The sequence below is a fragment of the Pelodiscus sinensis genome, chromosome 25 (genome assembly GCF_052426305.1).
Source record: "Pelodiscus sinensis isolate ZL-2025 chromosome 25, ASM5242630v1, whole genome shotgun sequence".
Taxonomy (NCBI): domain Eukaryota; kingdom Metazoa; phylum Chordata; order Testudines; family Trionychidae; genus Pelodiscus; species Pelodiscus sinensis.
The window spans coordinates 11,248,023-11,269,948 of NC_143076.1; the positions used below are offsets into that span (position 1 = coordinate 11,248,023).

Here is a 21,926-nt window from a genome sequence, read left to right on the forward strand (position 1 = left end):
ATAAGAAACTCTGGTGGGATTTGAGCCCATAACCTTTCAATGTCTAGCCTTGCTCACACTAACCACCATAGCTTATAAGTTCAACACACCCCTGTTGCCTCTGCCCCTGCTAAAATATTGATGGTTCAATGGGGTGCTCCCTCATGCTTCCTCCCAGTTCCTCTGGGTAGCCCTCTCTGCACCCCTGTCCTTCGCAGGCACCAGTCACCTATGCTAGGAGGTATTACCAGTGCGTGCTTCTCTGGGGGAATGTTCTTTTGGGAAGGAGTCTGCCCCAGCTGGAATAAGGCTGCTCTTTTGTGGCAAACCCCACTTCCCTCCTTGTAATATTGTCTTTTGTGCAGCTTTGCCTCAGAGCAGAGGGGGCACGGATTGTGTGCCTTCAGGTCTGAGGGATGAATGTGTCCCCCAGCACTGGCAAAACACTAATTGTTGGTGGTGGGATGTGCACCGGGGCTAAGAAAAACCAACCACTAATGCACAAGCAAAGCAGAACAGGGTGTGGTTCCCATGATCTCTGCTGACTAAGGGTGTGTCTAAACTACATGGCTCTGTCGACGGAGCCATGTAGATGAGGCTGATCGGCAGAGCGAAAAGAGGCTTTATTTAAATTTAAATGGCTGCCGTGCTCTGCCGACCAGCTGATGATCAGCTGTTTGTCGGCAAATCGGGGCAGTCTGGCCGCGCCGTGGTCAACAAGGAAACCAGGTTTACCTGCACCGGTCAACAAAGGCTTCTTTGTCGACCGCAGTGCATCTAGACTGCCCAGATCTGCCGACAAACAGCTGATCATCAGCTGGTTGGCAGAGTGCGGCAGCCATTTAAATTTAAATGAAGCCGTGATTATTTAAATCATGGTTTCATTTCCCTCTGCCGATCAGCCTCATCTACATGGCTCTGTTGATGGAGCCATGTAGTTTAGACACACCCTAAGTGTCTTCTGTGGACAGAGCATTCCCAGGAAGACAATGAGGAAGGGATATTCATCCAAATGTCATTATCTTCAGCAAGGTAGCCAACAGCTTCCCTGGACCCCTGGGAAAGGCAGAAGGGACCTGCTCTGTGCTCCAAGAAGAGGTGAGGCCATGGGTTGAAGGGGCGGTGCCAGCACAACCCTCAGGGCTACATGGAGTGTTCTGTGTGGTGCTCTGGTGGTGATTTACAAGGTCTGGGGGCAACTGCTCCTTTTGCCCCCCCCCCCATTGGCAAGCCTGATCTTCAGTGTCCTGAAATACAAGACAAGAGACCTGGGATCTCTTAACTTCTTACTATGCCTCATGGCCTTTTTGACCTTCTAATGACCCAGCTTGCTCCCCAATTGAGGTGCTTTCAGGATGAATCATTCGACACGATACAGCTCCTCTCACTGACTAATTCTCATATTTTAGGGTCAGTTCAGGTGGGTCCACTTTTTCAGATGCACCCAGGGCCAGGTTTTCATGGGCTTAGCACCCTCACTTGTGGCCAATCACCCGACATGCCGAGCTGTTCAAAATGGGATACTCAAATATTGCAAAGAGCTATGTGCCTTGGAAAGAAGTGACTTAGGTAAAAGGGGGTGAAGAATGGATATGAAAAGGCAGCCTGGCTGCTGGATGATCCTGATAGCTGCTGGACTACCAGGCAGCATGATGAGGCCATAAGCATGGGCACATGTGGAAAGGGATCCTGAACAAATTGGAGGTTTGGGCCAAAAGAATGAGGTTCAACAAGGACAAGTGCAGAGTCCCGCACTTGGGACAGAAGAATCCCAAGCATAGTTACAGGCTGGGGTCCGACTGGCTAAGCAGCAGTTCTGCTGAAAAGGACCTGGAGATTACAGTGGATGAGAAGCTGGATATGAGTCAGTAGGGTGCCCTTGTAGCCAAGAAAGCTAACGGCACACTGGGGTGTATTAGTAGGAGCGTTGCCGGCAGATCTAAGGAAGTCACTGATGAGGCCACATCTGGAGTACTGTGTCCAATTCTGGCCCCCTCTCTCCCCGTCCCCCACTACTGAAAGGATGTAGATGCATTGGAATGAGTCCCAGTGAGGGGCAACAAAAATGATTAGGGGGCTGGAGCGCATGACCTTCAAGGAAAGGCTGAGGGTTTGAGGCTTATTTAGTCTGCAGAAGAGAAGAATGAGAGGGGATTTGATAGCAGCCTTCAACTTCCTGAAGTGGGCTTCCAAAGAGAGGCTGTTTTCAGTAGTGGCAGATGACAAGATGAGGAGCAATAATTTCAAGTTACAGTGGGGAAGGTCTAGGTTGGATATTAGGAAAAGCTATTTCCCTAGGTGGGTGGGGAAGCACTGGGATGGGTTCCCTAGGGAGGGGGTGGAATCTCCATCCCTGGAAGTTTTTAAGTCCCGGCTTGACAAAGCCCTGGCTGGGATGATTTACTTGGGGTTGGTCCTGCTTTGGGCAGGGGGCTGGACTCAATGACCTCCTGAGGTCTTTTCCAGCCCTAGGATTCTATGACTCTATCAGCTAGTTTTGGCCGCAAACAGATGGGGAGCAGGCGGGAAGTATTACAAAATATTAGCTCAGTTCTCCCCCGTTGGTGACAAGGGTTGCAGCTTGCACCCATAGGCAACAGAATATGGAGCAGAGTGATTTCTGGGGGAGGGCTGGATTGGAAGTGGCTGCACAGCTTCTGTCTGTCAGGTTTCTGCTGCCTGCTTTAATTGGTGGCTGTGGATCCTCACGAATTGGAGCTTGTTCCGGGCGGTGGGCTGGTGATGAGCAAAGGACGAAAAATAGACATTTTGGTGTTTGGATTCGTGTCAGCCTACGTCTTTGCATGCTGCACTTTCCAAACCCCTCATGCCTGAAGAAGTGGGCGGAGGAAAATATTTGGGGCTTTCTGCACCCTTCTGGATTTTTGTTTTCTTTTTGAATTGTCTGTTGTACCTTTTGTTTCCCAACTCGCCCCGCCCTCCTCCCCACCCCCGCAAAATATATTTTTATCTGACAGAACAAAATGTCGGTATTGAAATTTCTCCTGGAAGACATTTTCATGAGACTTTGTTGGAAGAAACAGTTGTGATGTTTGTGCCTAGATCTGCTTCTCAGCTGATGTCTTTCCCTTGTAATTGAGGCAGGGTGCTGCCAATCCCTATGAAGATCCTTGGATGAGCTGTGGGTTGCAGTCCACCTGCTACCAGCAAAGGATTTGCTACCCAATCTGGGATGAGACAGCCATTCAAGAAGTGCCCACTGGCTTAGAACACTACAATACAGGTAGGCCTTCTTTCTACTAAAAGGTGGGGGAGGAGTTGAAAGTGTCTTGGTGAGCATGGAGGGGATTTTACTTGTGTCCTCTGCAGGATTTGGCAGATAGCTCACATCTAAAGAGCAGCATGCTGGGTCTTTTAGAGGAGAGCTTCTTCAAGGAACTTTGCAACCTCCTGGTCAAAAGGCACCAACTTCCTCTTTTACGGTGGTGCCTATGAAAACCTCTTATCTGACCACAGCGAGGCTGGGTTGAGCAATAATTACTGCTCACGGCTTCAGGCGTAGCCGAGTTAGCCTGTACAAGATAAACTTAAACAACGAATGGTCTGGTAGCATGCAGATGGTAACATGAGCTTTTGTGGGCACAGCCTACTTCTTTTGTTGTTTTTTAAGGTTATACTGCTTACTGGGCTATCTTAATCTTCAGGTTATCTTGTGATCCTCCCCACCCCACTCTACTTCTGTCCTCTGCTCAGATCTTGTCTTGATATAAGATTGTATGCTGCTTGGGACAGGGGTCTGCCTTCTTCTGACTGAAACGCTTGTACAGGGCCTAGCACACTGACTCCTCTGACAGAGTTCCAGGACTGCAGCAGTGAGTGGGGATGTGTCATAGGGGGCAACGGTGAGGTGAGCAGTCAGTCACCCTGCCATTCACTGAAATCTGGCCCGTCTGTCCGTCAGTCATGCCAACCAGGAATAGGCCCTGCCACCCATCTCTGGTCAGGAGCCACAGGACAGCCTTGTGTGTCCTCCTTTTGTATCCCGGTGGAGTTCAGGTTCTCAAAAGGCAGGGGAGACATGGCCCCCCTGCTTAAAAAACAGCTCTTGAAGTGAAAGCAAGCTTGTGACTGTCTTCCTTTACTGGCAATAGGCCTAAAAGATAAAAGCCCTAGTGTTATTTAGCCCAATTAGAAATTCTCCTTTTAGCTCATGAGGTACAGGCCTATGTTTGGGGTTCCAGATTCTGTTCTCCCCTTGGCTCATCTAAGTAGATTACCATGGCGCCTGACTCTTGCGATGTGGATAACTGCTAGGCAAGGATTTGGACTCCTGTGAAGTGACATTGCTGGAGATGCCCTGGTGCTCTCTCTTCTGAAGCTGAGACTGCCGGGGGTGCGTCAGCAGGTCCACTGTAGTGTGAACATACATTTCTGTCTTGGGCTGAATGGAATGTCAGGCCTCGCGCTTACAAGTTCCTCTTTGGGGCCTTTGCTGATGGCAAAGAAGATTGTGTGTTGAGGGGCAAGCCAGACTGCTGGTCCCTTCCATGGTAGTTCTGCACCTGGTTACTAGAATTGGCCCATCCTCCATCTGGACTGACTTCCTTGCAGATTGTTAGTGAAGAGGGCACAGTTTGCACTGAACACAGGCCCCTGAGGCCTCTGTGTTTTAATCTTGGTGTTACGTTAATGAGCCCGTTTTCCCCATCTGTAAAACGGGGCAGTCCTCTCAGGGAAGATGCGAATGCCAGTAACACACTCTGTCCGTAAGACGGCAGTGCTGCTAGGTGGATAGAGAATGGGAACTGGACTCCGGAGACATGGTTTGTATTCCTGGCTCTGCCCCTGGGAGGCCTTGCAGGAATTCCTATGTGCTTCAGTTTCTCCATCTGTAAAACTGGGACAATGATCTTCACCTCCTGTTCTCTGAGCTCTGCTGATGAAAAGAGCGACATAAGAACTAGGGAATAGTATTACATTTGGAAGCATTTCCTTGAGATGGCTTCTGTAGGAAGTCAAAGGTCTTGGTTTTCTTTTTGGTCAATGAAAGAATTCTCCAGCTAGGACTTCGTTCGTTCTCCTACTCCCCCCTAGTTCAGAGCCCTGTGTTGCAATTAACTCGGAGTGAGAGACTGCAGTCTCTTTAAGGGGGCGAGCTCTCCCGCTTACCATCATGCCCAGCTGATGTTTGCAATCTGATACTATCCAGCATTGCCTCACCAAGCAAAGAGCTGTAGTGCCAACTTTACAACCAAATTCATGGGTCTCTTGATCCCCCGATCCATCTGTCTGTCCTCTGCACATGTGACCCATCTGTCAAACAAGATTCTGAACCCAGGAGTGGCCGGGACTGATCAATGATGGAGGTTCTTAGGTGATACCCCACTAATTGTTCTCCCTTGCATGTGACTTTCACAGGCTAGACGTGCACAGAAATAACACCAAAAACCAGGTGAAGCTTCCATACTGGTGTACAGGTAAAAGTGTCAAACCGCTGGATGATCAGTGGGTGTCTTCCTCTGTTTGTGGCTTGGAAACTCCTACCTCTTCTTCACAGAACTACCCACTTGTGGAGCTGAGCCCAAGTTAGAAACGGACAACTGACAAAACGTGTGTACTGAACCTAGCCCCGGCTATGAGCCTGACTGGGGGGGAGGGGGTCTTTGCATGACAGTTTAATACAAACACTCATCATTTTTAGCTTTTTATTTGCCCGCCTCCCCCAGACCATGACACTCTCCAATTTATTCATAATTTGAAAGTCATTACAAATATAATCAATGACTAATTCTTGCTCTGTAGATTGTTCAGACTGGGAATACTACAGTCATGCTGCAATTTGTGCTCCCTCCTGCCACTAACTGACACCCTGCAAATCTCAAATTGCATGTTCAACATGAACACTTCCAAAGAGATGGGATTGTCTAGTGCCTGCAGCAGAGCAGGGAAAAACACTTAAGTCATTCTGTGCCTCTGTTTCCCCCTCTATAAAATGGGGATAATAGCACTGCCTGGCCTCCCTAAGAGTTTGTGAGAATAGATACATTAAAAACAGGCAGATGTTCACATACTATGGGAACACAGGGCCAAATAAGCACTTAAGATAAAATTCAGACTGGGCGAAAGTGACCTCTGGGCAGAAAGCCAATGCGAGGTTATTGCCTCACTTATGTCCCATGTAAGCCTATCATGTGTTGTGTAGGCTTCGACGCTGCATAGGGTGTGTGCTGGCACCCTGCCCTCCCCCCCCCCACTGGTAGTTATAGAAATTGGCTAGGCTGTTCAGGGGAAAGCCATGAAAACACATGATGAATGCAACAGAACTGGTGAATTTTACAATCAAATGTATCCTTCGAAATTCATTCTTGGCAAATATTCAAGCATTTGAATGAAAAACATTTTTGGGGTTTGGTCTGTGTGTGTGTGTGTGTGTATGCATGTGTGTGTGCACACCAGTAGTCATGGTAATGAAGCTCAAGCATTGCTATGTTAGCAGGCGGCAGGCTGTGGTTGAACTAAAATTCCCTTTTGAATGCAAGTGAATATTCCTCTCATTTCTGAAGGTGGCTATTTGCTCAGCTCTGTGGGTGACCTGTCTGACCACCACGTCGGGTCTCTGCCCTGACGCAGTCTGTGCTTGCACCGTTTGGATTCACTTCAAACACTGCTCTGGACAAGTTCTGTGTTTCTCCTCCTCTCTGCAAGAATGTGCTCTGGACGGAATGGGAGTACCTGTGACCCAGCCCCCTGTCCTCCAGCAGGGTCTGTGAAATATCATAGCTGCAGGAATCAGGGCTTGCGCCAAAGCCTGTTTGAAAACTCCCATTGGCCTCAACGGACGTTAGCTCAGGTCTTTCATGTAGCAGTATCTGAAAAAGAAATCGGATTTCCCTGACAGGACCTCTGATTATCTGTAGCATATTCTTCTTCTCAGTTCTCTCTACTGTTCTTTAATCTACCTTTTGGGTTTTTTTCTTGCCTTTATGGTCTAGAAGAGTTTCTAATTTTACTTGAGAGGAAACCCTTATTTGTATATACCACTCCGCACTTTCATTTCTGCTCCTCTGTTCTTTGGTCACACAACTAAGTCCTATGCTGCCTTCTAACCTCTTTAAGAAGAGGAGGCTATTTTGTTTTGATGGCCCTCGTGTTGATAAAAGAACCAGAAGGAAAACCAAAGTGTAAAAGTGTCCCTTTGTGATACAAAACTGCAGCTTTGCTCAAACTTTCAGAGTCACTTGCCCGAACAGAAGAATTTTTGCCTTTGATGCTAGAGAGAGTTTATTTACATTGCACTCTAAGTCAGATAAGATTATGGAGTGATATGAACAGGGCAAAGCGTGACTTGGAGTTTAACTGGACCATAAAAATTGGGGGGTTGGATGGGAGAAGGGGTTCTGTTTTAAAAATGCAAGAATTTGCAACTGGAATGTTTATCCCTCTTTTTGCGTCACAGAGATGGAAGAGCGTAACTTGCTGCAGCTGGGCTGGGTGGTGTGGTGCAGACAGCCAGGAAAGGTTTGATCTTCCCTGGTCATGAGCCTCAAAGTGAAGGGCCCATCCTGAATCCATGGTGAACTTTTGCACGTAAAAATGTAACTACTGCATCACTTGCTCTGTCTGCTCAAGCAGTTGGTGTCTGCTGTTGCTGAGGAAGGCGGTGCAGAAGCAGAGGCCTTTGAGGGACTAGGACTGGAATTTCAGCTCAGCACTGAAGCTCATAAAATGAGCTAGGTCTCTGTCAGCCCAGAGGGCATTAGCAGAGCTGGATGGGAGTGGAGGAGCTGAGTGGAGTGTGGCTCAGGGCTGCAGACCAAAGAGCAGGTTCCAAGCTGAGAGGACTGAGGGGTGTGTTTGGGGGAAGCAGGGAGGCATGACAGCAGGGGATGCTGCAGGTTAGGGCTAAGGGGCATTGAGAGGGGTGGATTGGGTGGGGCTGTGGAATGACACTGCAGGGTTGGGGTGTATTTACTGTATGGCTGCTTTCAGGGCACTGGTCTGCTCATGATGTGTCTGTAGCCCAGGCTGTCTTCTGTAAACATTCAATTTCCCGAACAAAAAGGAAAAACAGCCCCATCCCCTAGCAGTGCTCAAGGGGGGATCCAAATCGGGGGTCTTGTGGCTAAGGGGGCCATGTGGGTCTCAGAAAAACTAAATCTCTACTCACCTTGTAGCCCCAGCCTTAATGGAAAATCAGGTGATTTGACAGTGTAAATGTTTACAGTGTTGGGGGGCTGAGCCTTCCTCCCTTGGTGGGAAATATGGGTGCTCTGCCCTTTGCAGGAGACTCTCTGCACCGAACAGGATTGGGCCCTGGGGATGCATTTCCTGTTGCATTCTGAACAAGTGCAGGAGTGGAGGTGACACCTTATGCCAGCTGAGCTCTGTTTTCAGGGTCTTGCCGGCCCAGCCAGGCTGGGCAACCTGGGAGTCACTGTATGGTCATGGGGGGCTTGTCCATTTTCTGGTGAAGACTCTGATTTGAATCAGTCAACTTCTCACCCTGGATTTAGGCAGTCAGGAATGTAACCATCTCCACAGAAGAAGGTAGCCTGTGCCATTGTCCTAAGCTGGTTCATCATTGTAAGGTGGCTCCAAAGGCTCTTTCTAAGAAGCAGGGCCCTTCACTTTTCATAGAATCATAGAATAATAGGACTGGAAGGGACCTCGAGAGGTCATCGAGTCCAGCCCCCCCGCCCTCAAGGCAGGACCAAGCTCCATCTACACCATCCCTGACAGATGTCTATCTAACCTGTTCTTAAATATCTCCAGAGAGGGAGATTCCACCACCTCCTTTGGCAATTTATTCCAATATTTGACCACCCTGACAGTTAGGAATTTTTTCCTAATGTCCAATCTAAACCTCCCCTGCTGCACTTTAAGCCCATTACTCCTTGTCCTGTCCTCAGAAACCAAGAGGAACAAATTTTCTCCTTCCTCCTTGTGACACCCTTTTAGATATTTGAAAACCGCTATCATGTCCCCCCTTAATCTTCTTTTTTCCAAACTAAACAAGCCCAGTTCAGGAAGCCTGGCTTCATAGGTCACCAGTGCAAAGTGAAGCATTAACAACTCTGTGAGAGGCCTCCACACAATCCCAGAACCTCCCCCCATTGGCACTTTCTTATTCTACTCAGCAGATGAGGGACAAGGTGATTGGAAGCACCCATAGAGGGGTAAGCTGAGGTAAGAATCTTACTCTACCGTCACCCAGGATGCACCATTCAGTTAGGGTTGCCAACCTGGTAATATTTAAAAACCAGACATCCCAGCAAGAGTGCTGAAACCTCCCCTGCCCCACCTCTTCCCCTCCAAGGCTCCGCCCCTGCCCTGTCCCAAGGCTCCGCCCCTGCCTTGTTTCGTCCCTGGATGCTCTGGCCTTGCCTTGCCTCTTCCCCTTAGGTTCTGCCCCTTTCCTCTCCTCTTCCCATCTCCCCCATCACTCACTGCATTTCCCCTCAACCCCAACTTCCGGCTGCAGCAGAAGCTCACCTGTTTTGCCAAGGCTGGGAGCTGCAGCTGACCAAAGCAGGTAGGAGGCAGCCCCAGCTGACTAGAAGCTGGCATGAGTAATAACACAATGTCTCCCCACCTGCAGTAACTGGACTTTAGCTGTTCTGTCAGTAGATCTGACTGGGCACTGTCATGTCCCCTTTTTAACCAGAGTTTCCAGTTGAAAACCTGGCACCTGGTCACCCTACATTCAGTAGAATGAGTGGCCATCCATCATTCTCCCCAGTTGTCAGCCAGGTACCAGGACTAGCACGAACCAGGTGGAGGGAAACAGATCTGAGGGTAGTGTTCAGATTTGGAAACTGAAATATTCTTGGCAGACTCTTCTGTAGCAGCTAGGGACGTTTCAGTAGGGCTCTGCCATTATACACAAGTTTGTTTGGCTTAGTGATAAGTAAGGTCATCCTGTTTAATGGGCGAGATGGCTGAAATTATGCTAGTTCAGGAAGAGGAAATTTCCATAAATCTTTTTGAGCGGCATTCAACAAATCCTAGGGGTGAGGTGTGTCCCACTGTAGATCATACACTAGCATCCCTTTGTTAAATGGGTCTTGACTGCCGAGGGCAACCAGACTGGGTCCCCTTTTTGTTCAGCAATAAACAAGACTAAAACCTAGCCTAGGATGTGGCAGAAATACCTACTAAGAGCTTTATTCTGCCCCTCCTTATTAGTACCTTACTGTACAAACAGTCCCATTGTTTTCAATGGGGTTATTTGAATAAACACCTTGAATGCCCCAAAGACAGGATAAAGGCTCGCAGAGTTTCGTAAGTAGGCTTTGAAGGCTTAGATTTCTGCTGATGAATATCAGTTTCACCATAAATGCACATACTTACCAATGAAAAATATATTTCCATGGATAATAATCAGCATTTCCAGATGGGCAAAGTAAGAAAAATGCTGCTTCAGAATTTACTGGAGTTTGACGTAAGGATGTTTGCTTTGTATATTTTGACAGATGATGTTGATCATTTGTGTTTCAACAGTTATAAAGCTTTAACTCCTGGAATCTCAATGTCTACTGTATTAAATGATTCTGACCCCCCCCCAATTGTCTGATTCCCCCATCATTCCCTACAACTGTGAACATCTCAATAGCTAAAAAAGGGGGAAATGCTTAAATATAGATATCTCTCCCCAACAGAAAAATTAAAATTGGCACCACTTGGAACACTCTGATCTTTGGCTTGAAATGTTCTGATGAATCCCTGAATCCTGCTTGGATCTGCTGCGCTGGCCTGGAAATTCCTTCCCTGCTTTCTAGTCAGACCTGCTGTATCTCCTGCTGTGTGTAAATCTGCCCGTCTGTGCCCAGATGGGAATCACCAAGGTTTGGTACAGGCTCATCCTGTGCTAACGGCTGAGGTGCTTCATCTAAACCAGGCCCTTCATTCCTTCCCTCCCTCCACCTGCCTTCCCTCAATCACTCAGCTCTTGTGGTACATCAGGTAGAGAAGGAGCCAACAAAGTTGATGGGGTGAGGATGTGACACTTCAGTGGGGTGCCTGTCCTCATCTCGCTATGAGCCCTAACCTTCTAAGCACGCCCCTTGTGGTACTGGGTCCTAGACATGGGTGGTGGGTGAAGGTAAGGCTGGAGGAAGCCAGCCCCCAGCCTCAACCCCACCCCTTCTGTTGAGGCCCCGCCCCCCATGGGAGCCAAGTTGCCTCCAGCTCCCCTCTCCCCACACCATGGGGAGGCGGGGCAGCATGCCCCCTGAGCATGGTGAGGGCAGGTGGCATGTGATCCCAGCTTTTTGGAAAGGGCAGTAGCTCAGGGGCAGCATTCCGACTGCAGTACACCTACAGAAGGCGTTCTGGGGCGGAGTGTGGGCGGAGTCAGGCTGGCGGTTTGGGAGGGCAGTGGCTTCCCCCACCCATGGTTCCAGGTCGTGAGGCAATCCGAGCGCCTCCTTGCTGATTGATCAGACTTGGGAGGCTGCCGCAGAGCAATGTTGGTGTGTGACCATTTTATTCCCAACTGCTCCTCTTCGGCTGAATTGTCAGCAAAACGGAGCTCGTGCGTGGTGCAGCAACGGTGGCGCAAGCTGTCTCCAGGGCACGTTTCCGATCCCTATTCAAAGGGCCTGGCTGCTCTCAGTGAGCAAGCTGAGGCAGGCTCATAAAAACTGCTCCACCAGCTGAGCTCTGGCCAGACCAGTTCAATGGTACGTCAGTGGCATTTTCTTGTTAGAGGCCCAGGAACTAGGTCTGAGGTGATGGGTACTAACCTACAGTTCAAACTCTTTTTGCCTTGCAAAATGCGACCAGGGGCCGAGTGTTAATGGCTGGCAAAATGGCATTCATTGTCCCCCTCAGGACCAAAGGGGACCCCCCGATTTCTTTCCCCCTCCCAGCACACATACTCACTGTGCTGTGCTCTTCACTCAGAATCACGCAGTGGCAGGGCTCAAGAATCAGACATATATTCACTGGAGTAGGCTGGGGGGGGTAGGGGGGCTCACAGCTGGGTGACTGGGGACTAGGAGGACTCCCCCACAAAGATCCTGCCTCTGTGGCTCCATATTTGTTGTGAAATATGCCCTGTCGCGCCCCCTTTCTTCTCCTCCCCCCACCCCCTATCGCTAGTGGAGTTCCCCAGAGGAAGGCTCTTTGTGTGCATTTTCTGGGCTGTTTTCCAGACCCTCTCTCAGAGGAAGAAGGAGGTGGGGGGGGGGGGGGGGAGTGAAGGCCAGCATGGCCCAGCCCCCAATGGCTTCTCCAGCTGCAGCACATTTTCGAAGCGCTGCTTAACAAAATGCTCTGCATTTTTCCATCTTCTTTTATCCTATTTTTAACAGCAGCCTCCTTCCCTTTCTCAGCCTTCGCTGACACTTGCCCCCTCCACCCCCTGAAGCCGATGCCTCCCCCGCTCTCTCTCTGCAGACATGAATGGGCTTCTTTTCACAGGGAAAGCACATCTGTGTGTGTCTGGGAACCCCGGCTGCAGTTCTCAGGCCCCCTTGGCAGGCCTTCCCACTGGCCCATCCCTTTCGCCACCTCTCCAGCAGAGGGGGCCGTGGTGGTGGGGAATGGGGCAGAGAGAGAAAGGGGCACGTGAGGAAGACAGGTGGGACTAAGAGGGGGCACTGGGGATGTCTGTTCACTACTAGGCTAAATGAAGGGAATGAATTTGCATGAAGGTCTAGAACAGCTGTCCCATCTTGGGCTCATCACTATCTTTCTCTCCTGCTTTCTTCCTTCCCTCCCCTGCACCGTCTCTTAATTCACTGCTGCCCTGATTGCAGCAGCCCAGGGCTGAGCCAATACAGCCCCTCACAAACGCTATACCCTCGGAGCCTGCTTTATTTAAAACCTGACTGGATTTGGTTTCATTGGATGCCTTCAACCCCACCCGCCGAATCTCATTGGCTGGGAACTCAATGGCATCATACCTCCTGCTCCAAATGGAGGCTCTGGAGTTGGCGTAGAATGAATACAATTCTCTCCATTAATGGGCACTCATTTTCACTCAGCAGCAAAGAGAGATGGTCTCTGTTCCTTTCATCTGAATCATACAACCAAAGACCATTTGGTTTTCCTGCTGCACTATGCACAAAACTCCGGGCTCTCAGCCCTTGTGCTGTGGCTCAAATTCACCTGGGTAATTGTACGCCATCTCTCAATCCTCTTCAGCACTAGTGGGACAGGGAATCATGCTCCATTATACAGGCTAAGCCATTGTGCAGGGTTGCGTTCTACCCCAGAAGTGGGTGAAGTGACTGAGCTCCTACATAGGGACAAATCCTGCAAAGGTGCAGGCCTTCTGCATCTCCAAATGACATTCATATCAGTGGGAGCTGAGAAGAATGAGCAATGCTGTGGCACCTTAGGCTGTGTCTAGACTACATGCGTCTGTCGTCAGAGGCATGTAGATTAGACACATAGGCAAAGGCAAATGAAGCCGCTATTTAAATGATCACGGCTTCATTTACATTTACATGGCTGCTGCGCTGAGCCGACAAACAGCTGATCAGCTGTTTGTCCGCTCAGTGCGCTAGTCTGGACGCTCCCCTGTCGACATCAAAGCCCTTTGTCGGCAGCCCTGTTTTTCCTCGTGGGATGAGGTTTACCGGGGCTGCCGACAAAGGGCTTTGATGTTGGCAGGGGAGCGTCCAGACTAGCGCGCTGAGCGGACAAACAGCTGATCAGCTGTTTGTCGGCTCAGTGCAGCAGCCATGTAAATGTAAATGAAGCCGCGATCATTTAAATCGTGGCTTCATTTGCCTTTGCGAAAACAACAAATCTACATGGCTCCGTCGACGGAGCCATGTAGTTTAGACGTACCCTTAGAGACTAACATTTATTAGATCATGAGCTTTCATGGGTAAAACTCACTTCATCAGTGGAGCTGGAGTAGCAAAAGAAGTTACCTGTCAGTTGTAGGACCAATGTTAATGAAGCTAATTAAGTATCTCTGGATGTGTCTCATTCATAGCATTTGATGTGAAAATGTGAATATCAAAGGCAAGGAAATTGCCTTTGTAGTGAGTTGAGCAGTTAAGATCTTTAGTCAAGCCTAAGTTGATAGCGTTGAACATGTAAATGAACTCTAGTTCAGCTGTCTCCCTCTGTAATCAAATGACAAAATCTTTTGTAGAAGGATGACTACTTTTTAATCCATTGCTGAATGTCCAGGGTGGTTAAAATGTTTCCTGACAGGTTTATGTATGTTACCATTCCTGATGTCTGATTTGTGTCCATTAATCCTTTGTCACAGAGACTGTCCAGTTTGGCCAATATACATGGCAGAGGGGCATTGTTGGCACTTCGTGGCATATATCACATTAGAGGATGTGTACATGGATGAGCCCCTGATTTTGTGGCTTATGGGGTTGGGTCCTGTGATGGTGTCACTTGTATAGATATGTGGACAGGGTTGGCAGCAGGGTGTATTGTAGGAGTAGGTTCCTGGGTAAGTGTTTCTGTGGTGTGGTCTTGGCTGCTGGTAAGTATTTGTTTCAGGTTAGGGGACTGTCTGTAGGCAAAGACTGGCCTGTCTCCCAAGGCCTGTAAGGGATCATTTTCCAGGATAGCTTGCTGATTGTCAATGATGCTCTGGAGGGGTTTAAGCTGGGGACTGTAGGTGACAACCAGTGGTGTTCAGTTATTTTGTTTGATGGGCCTGTCAGAAAGTAGTTGACTTTTGGGTGCTCATCTCACTCTGTCAATTTATTTCCTCATTTCCCCTGTTGTGTATTTATATTTTAAGAAAGTTTTTTTATGTATTTAATTTGGGCACATTTTGCACCCTCTACGACTGGCCTAGCATCTTGAGCATGTAATATTTTCAAGTCTATGTGCTAAGCTCTTTTGGAATCTGTCTGCAGGCAAGACGGTAGGGGAAGCTGCCCAGCTCCACCTCTATGTATCCCCCTGATAAACCTTCAATGTGCACATCGGCACCATCTTATTTTAATTTGAACAGCAGAATGATAAAAATCCAGGGTTTTGCTTTTCTGTTTGTTTCTTGTCTGAGTCTGGAAAATCCTGCCTCTCTGCCTGATTAGCCTTTTGTAGTAGGTCACCAACTCCAGGGGTCGAGTTTGGGACTTCCAGAATTATAACCTGTACCTCTGGAGCTGAAGGAGCAACTCTTCCAGGCATGTTAAGCATGCTAAAAGCCAGCTTAGCAGACTTGCAGAGGGACGCACAAAGAGCGTGGCAAAATGGTGACCAGCCGTCTTAAACAGCCTGGTGTAAACAAGCTGCAGGGGAAAGAGGAGAACTTAGAGTCATACAGGAAAGGAGTGAAGATCTTTACTGGGTCAGATAAGAAACCAGCTGGCAGATGCTGCCACAAAGCTCTTGAGGGTCACCATGGAAGATGCATATTCTCTCAGGGCCAGTCAGTCTCTGAAGGTTCAGAGTTTGTGTTTGCTGGATAGGGGGTCTCCAAGAGCCACCATGCTTATCTGAGCCATTCCCACCTCTCTGGCCTGCAGAATGAGGCAGGGACCTTGTGGGCCATGGGATGGAGAGAACTATCAGCAAGGTGGTTGAGCCCGAGTGCTTCACTTTGACCTGAGGATCAAGGACTGGGGTGGTGGAACAAGGCCAGCAAGGCCCTCTCTTTAATTTATCGTTGAATGGAAATTGTTGGTTGGGCCATGTTCGGAGGAGGTGTGTGTGTGTGTGTGTGTGTGTGTGTGTGTGTGTGTGTGTGTGTGTGTAAAGGAGGTGGGGAGTTTGAGGGCTGGGACTCTGGAAAAACAGTCTGTTTCCTTCAGCTCCTGGCAACATGGCGTTCCGTCCCCTCTCCCCACACGCTCCCTCCAGATGTTTCTTGTGTTTATAGCTGCTGAAGCAGGAGACTGAACTCCCTCACTAATACGTTTTCCTTGCTCGGCCTTTTACATTGAAGCCAGAAGTCTCAGCTCAGAGGCTGCAGCTGGTTCAGAGCTGAGGGGTGGGAGGTGGAGAAAAAAGAGGGGAGGTGTGTGCGAACCTCCCATCCCATTCAACTTTCCTCCCGCCCCCAAATCCTCCCAAAATACACATGCCCTGAAAAAGAAAAACACTAGCAGATTTTTTATTTCAGAAAGTAAACACTTGGGCCACGGGGGTCTGGAGGTTATGGGAAAAGAGGAAACCATCAGGCTAATCAGGCAGGGACACACTTCCCCTGCTGAAATAAACCAGAAATCATTGCATTACAGGGCTCCTCTGCGGTTAACCCCAGTGCTGCTGCCACTACAGCTGAGTGGTGGTGAGCTGGGGAAAACTCTGCCTTATTCAAGCATCCCCTCTTCCCCCTCCCCTCAGATTTTTAGAACAGGTCATGGACAGCAAAGGTGGCAAGACAGGAGGCAGCATTGGCTATTGACCCTGGGAATGGTGGACCTTTTGCAAAAACCCAACAGAGAAGTTATCAATTCCTAATATATTCCACAAGGCCTATGAGTCGCCTGACAGAATTTGTCAGCAAATTTTATTTCTATTTTAGAATTCTATGGCCTGGATCCAAAAACAGATCGAGAGGAGATCATTCCCTATTAGGACCCTGCAATTTTTTAAATTTTATTCAACTCCAGTTAGGTTCATCTGCATTAAATTCTGGAAGATTTTTGCCTAAGCGAGATGAGTCATTAGATCATGAATACTTGGATTATAAATTCCTTGGGTCAGGGACCATCTGTTTGTTGTGTGTTTGCACAGCATCTAACACAATGGAGACATTAGCCATGACCACGCGTTACTGCTGTCACACATGCCCTGGATCAAATATTCCAATAGGTCTTGGTCTTTTGGCTCTCATTCTGCACTCAAACTTTCAAATGGTCCTGATAAATGGGGCAGATGTCAGTGGTGCTCTGCAGAAAAGGGACATTGCAGATACATTTCTAAAAATAATGCCATTTGAAACACTGTGTATCACTGTAAATTAATAAATAATATTAGGCAATTGTACGTTACCTGCAAACTCTGGCAAGACACTCACACCGCACCAATCACCTAGAACCGAGCGAGCGGCACTTGATAATAATCTGTTTGTCCTCTCTACATCCCTGGGAGCTAGGGAAGTATCCGCCTCATTTAACAGATGGGGAATGGAGTCAGCAAAGTTATAGCTGGGAGTTTTTAGGTAGCCAGCTCCACTGAGTTTGGTACCTAACTCTCTTAGGCTGCTGGACAACAAAATGGCATTGATAAATGTGAAGTGATGTCTGCTGGAAAACACAATCCCAAACGGTGGGCTCTCAAATTAACTACAGCCATGCAACAGGGAGGGATAGCTCATTGGCTTGCTAAACCCAGGGTTGTAAGTTCAATCCTTGAGGGGGACATTTAGGGATCTGGGGCAAATCTACCAGGGATGGTACACAGGCTGCCATGAAGGTAGCGGGAGTGAACTCAATGACCTTTCAAGGTCCCTTCCAGCTCTAGGAAACAGGTATATCTCCATATATTAAGAAAGGAGCCACCATGGGTGGTTCTCTGAAAACATCCACTGGCAGTCAAAAAAGCTAGCAGACTGATAGGCTGCATCTGGACTGGCATGATTTTCTGCAAATGCTTTTAACGGAAAAGTTTTTCCATTAAAAGCATTTGTGGAAAAGAGCATCTAGATTGGCACGGACGCTTTTGCACAAAAACACTTTTTGCAGAAAAGCGTCCGTGGCCAATCTAGACGCGGTTTTGAGCAAGAAAGCCCCAATTGCCATTTTCGCCATCGGGGCTTTTTTGCGCAAAACAGTTTTTACCTGTCTACACTGGCCCTCTTGCGCAAATACATTTGCGCAAGAGGTCTTTTTCCTGAACGGGAGCAGCATAGTATTTGCGCAAGAACACTGACAATCTTACAGTAGATTGTCAGTGTTCTTGCGCAAATTCAAGCGGCCAGTGTAGACAGCTGGCAAGTTTTTTTTTTTTGCAGAAAAACTTGCCAGTCTACACGCAGCCATAGAGCTCATTAGGAAAGAGGCAGGAAAATTTCCATGTTATATAGTGACATGATTATTATCATAATGTTACTTTATAAATTCATGGTAAGCCTGTACCTTGAGTACTACATGGAGTTCTATATCAAAAAACAGGAGCAACTGCTATGGAGAGACCGAGACGGGGGGGAGGAGCACTGATCATGTGACTGCCAGCTCATGACTTCTCCTCGCACCTCCCCTAGCCCAGGCTCTGCCCTGACTCAGTCTTCCAGACAAGCAGGCTGAGAGAAAATGAGGGTCTGGGGCTGGCAGCAGGAATCTGTCCTCCCCTGCATGCACTGTGCCCCCTGCTCATGACAGCGTCACTCCGCTTCCTGCCAGTGAATGTGGGGAGTGGTTCTGCGCCCTCCCTGAACGCCATATCCAGGAGTGCTAAGGGCTGCATTGCTTTGCTTTCCCCAGTGAGTGCGGGAGGCTCCTGCCTGACCCCTGTTATGGGGACCTGGCAACGCTGGCTGCTAGTCCCTTACCCCTCTCTCCCCTGGTGTTTGCTTGCCTGCCCTGGTGTTTGCAAGGGCATGTGACCTCCCCCTCACATCACTCCTGTCCAAAAAGATATTCAAATGGAAAGAGGCACTAAGGAGGGCAACAAAATGTTTAGGGGCAAGGAACAGCTTTTCTACAGCAGAGAGATTAGAAAGACGGGAGCAGCTCCTCTTAGGAAAGAGCTGACGAAGGGGGTACATGATGGAGATCTGTGACATCACAAATGGGGTAGAGAAAGTGCGTAAAGGAGAAATATTTCCCTTTGGGGCACCAATGGGCTCTACCAATGGCTATTAGCCAAGATCGTTAGGGACTCAATCCCATGCGGCGCTTGTCCCCAATCCTCTGACTGTCACAAGTTGGGAGTGGACAATAGGATGGATCACTTGTTAATTGCCCTGTTAATTCTCCCTAAAGCCCCTGCTTTGGCCACTGCGGGAAGATAGGACACTGGCCTACCTGGAGCATTGGTCCGCTCCAATAGGCTATTTTTATGCGTTCAGAATCCCACCCTGTGTGATTTGCCCACGGTCACAGGGAGCACGTGGTAGAGTTGGAACTGAGTACAGGTCTGTGAGACTCAGCCCAGTGCTTTACAACACGACTGTCTGTCCTCCACATCATTCATTCTTGTGAGGACCCGGGCAGGAGCCAAATTCATGGCCTTGTTCGAAATCTAGGAGACATGATCTTTTCAATGATAATCCCAGGCAACCTTCTTTCACTCCAAGCTGTCTCAGAGATTGCGCCTGACTCTCCGGTCAGATCATCATCATGAAGTGCAGCTGCAACTGCTCTTGGCTGGACTCACACCAGAGAGGCATTGGTGAAAGGATCCACCTATGGTCCCCTGAGTCATCTTCCAGCTCCTTTCAGCACCCCCACTTTAATGCGCCTCCCAAGAGAACTGTGCGCTGGAGAACACCAGCGTCACCAGGCTTCCCCCTTGCTATTTCAAGAATGCCCTGTTACTGCCGCTCATGGGGGCGGAGGACTTGCATGCAAACGGAATTCCACGTGGGTATGATACTAGCGCTGGGCAGATTTTGAAAGGTTTGGAGTTGGTGTCCAGCTCAGATAAGCTAGTTGAGATGCCTCTCTGCCTCTTATCTGAGCTATTTGAATGCCGTGAGTCTGCAAAACTGGGCTGGAAATGTCACGAGAGCAGGCTTTCTGGTGCTGTTTTGGATTTGGATTATTATTTGTAGTGCCTGCAGATCCCATTTCAGATTGGACCTTCATTGTGTTGGGCACTGTGCAAATGAGTAGTAAAAAACAGCCCTAGCCCTCAAAGAGCTTACGCTGTAAGGGTGCGAAAGGGAAGCCAAGCAGCAGTAACTTGGACAGCACATCAGTGGGGAAGGTGATACCAGACCCAGGTCATCTGAGTCCTTATGTAATGTGCTATCCGTTGCTATCCAGTGCACAGTCAACCTGTGGAACTCCTTGTCAGAGGATGTTGTGAAGACCAGGCCTTTAACAGGGTTCAAAAAATTTCTAGATAAATTCATGGAGGTTAGGTCCATCAATATTTATTAGCCAGCATAGTAGGAATGGTGTCCCTAGCCTGTTTGTCACAAGCTGGAAATGGGTGACGAGAGAGGAATCACTTCATGGTTACCTGTTCTGTTCATCTGGCATTGGCCATAGGATACTGGGCTAGATGGACCTCTGGTCTCACCCAGTTGGGCGGTTCTTAGGTTCTTATGTCATGCTGGTTCTTCTGTTTTCTGGCCTTGTTTGGATCCCAGCATTGAAGAAGAATGTGAATGCAAGTCAGAATGGCAGGAAGGTTCCCACGTGATTTTGAACTTTCATATCTTAAATATGGCTGTTGATTCTTTTTATTGTGGCAAAAGAAACCTGCCCAAATCTCCCAAAAGTTGGGGGTAACACCTATGCGTGATTTTAGTTGGGGTCCTCTCTGGATCTTGTGCTCGCTCACTTGGGCTTCTTGCCTTCTGTGGATAACCTGGAGAGTAAGTTTGCTTTTCCACTGTCTTTTCTGCCTGCTCACTAAGCCTTGTCCATCTTCAACCCTGCTGCTTGAATCAGGCCCATAATTCAATTGGAAAGAACATTCTGCAGCTACTTAGGGAGCAGATAAAAGCAGAAACTCAACTGCATGCGTCTCTGCCCTCGTGGCTGTTTTCTGTTTCTAGCTTCCATGACCCAATGAAGAAGGAAAGAATCTCTTGTGGCGAAAACGTTGGACAGGAAGACCTTGCCTCTTACTCCTTGAAGGACTTTTACCAAATCACTTAGCCTCTCTGGGTCTCAGCTTCCCTTCCTGAAGATGTGTGTGTGGACGAATAGTGAGGTGCTTTCAGATCCAGAGAAGGAGGGTGCAATACACATGCGGAGTGGTGCAATCATTTGCTCCCTCCCTGTTCCAAAAAATGGGCAGACAAACCTCTCCTCCTACAAAGCAGAAAATCCCCTTTGCATGGTTGATGTCTTCAGCAATACCAAGCCACTCCATGGAAGTTGCAACTCCAAAATGTTGCAACTCCAAAAACTGGACTTCCCTAGTTCAGCAACAGCCATGGATGGTCCTGGGGCCAGAGAGCTAAAGGCAGGAGGGCCAGCCAGGGCTGGGGGCATCAGGGTCGGCAGCCTGGCTGGGGGCGGCATAGGGCCAAGGTTGGAGCCCAGCAGCAATCCCTGGCAGCCCATGGTAAGCAGGACCAGGGCCAGAGTCCCCTGGCAGTGGGCCAGGTCCAGAGCCCTGCAGCAGCAGCTCCCAGGAGCATGGGACCAGGACCGGAGCCCTGCAGCAGGAGCTGAAGCCTAGGCTGCCCAGGGAGCTGGCAGCAGCTGGGCAAGAAGCCTATCCAGTTTTGGGGGGGCAGGTACCTGCTGGTGTGATACCCTGCTGGGAGCAGGCAATGGGTTTGGGGGCCAGTGGCAGGGGACCTCCCCTGGTCTGTGCTGGACCAGGGAGGTCTGACCTATAGAAAGATTTGACAGGCTATCCCCATGATGCTGTGCATAGTTTGTATAACATGTGTGGAAGTTTACACTGAATCCCTGGTCTCCTCTTGAATAGCGGGAAAGCCTAATTGCGGGACAGCATTTGTAAAGTCAGAACGTGTGGACTGCTGAGTTTTGCACAATGGACTAAGTATCACTCCTCTCCTCACAGCTGTTCCACAAGGAGGCAGGTTGCCTCTCTCTGGCAGTCGGGTGGGCGGATGAGCTTATGTGCAAAGTTGCTGGGCAGACGGTATGCATAGAAAGTGCCTGAGATGGTGTGGCAATGGCTCCTGGCCATGAGAGAGTGGCAGAAAAAGTTGTGCTTGTGGAAGGGTGGTTCTTGTGAGAAGTGGGAAAGGTTTGGATTTGCTGGTGGAGTTTGCCAAACCAAGCTCTCTCAGCCGGGTTTTAGTTAGGGTGCTAGATTCTCAGCTGGTGGGAATTGGCGCAGCTACATCAATGTCCATGCCAGTTAGACCAGCTGAGACATTTCACTTCTGAAAAGGCCAAGCCCATATTTCCAATCTGCCCGTGTGCATGTGGACCCCTCTCGGATGGGAAGGTCAG

The 21,926-nt window shown here is 48.9% G+C and overlaps 1 protein-coding gene across 3 annotated transcripts in view; it reads left to right on the plus strand.

The window, feature by feature from the left end:
- Positions 1-21,926, plus strand: part of ETS1 (ETS proto-oncogene 1, transcription factor) — a 132,970-nt gene that overhangs the window by 15,051 nt on the left and 95,993 nt on the right. For 2 of the 3 annotated variants that reach the window (XM_006111157.5, XM_089773345.1), the window contains exon 3: positions 3,085-3,223. In XM_006111157.5, the coding sequence (XP_006111219.1) occupies positions 3,085-3,223 (139 nt within the window). Of the gene's footprint in view, positions 1-3,080; positions 3,224-21,926 lie in introns of all 3 variants that reach the window. The other variant, XM_006111158.5, reaches the window with a different exon arrangement.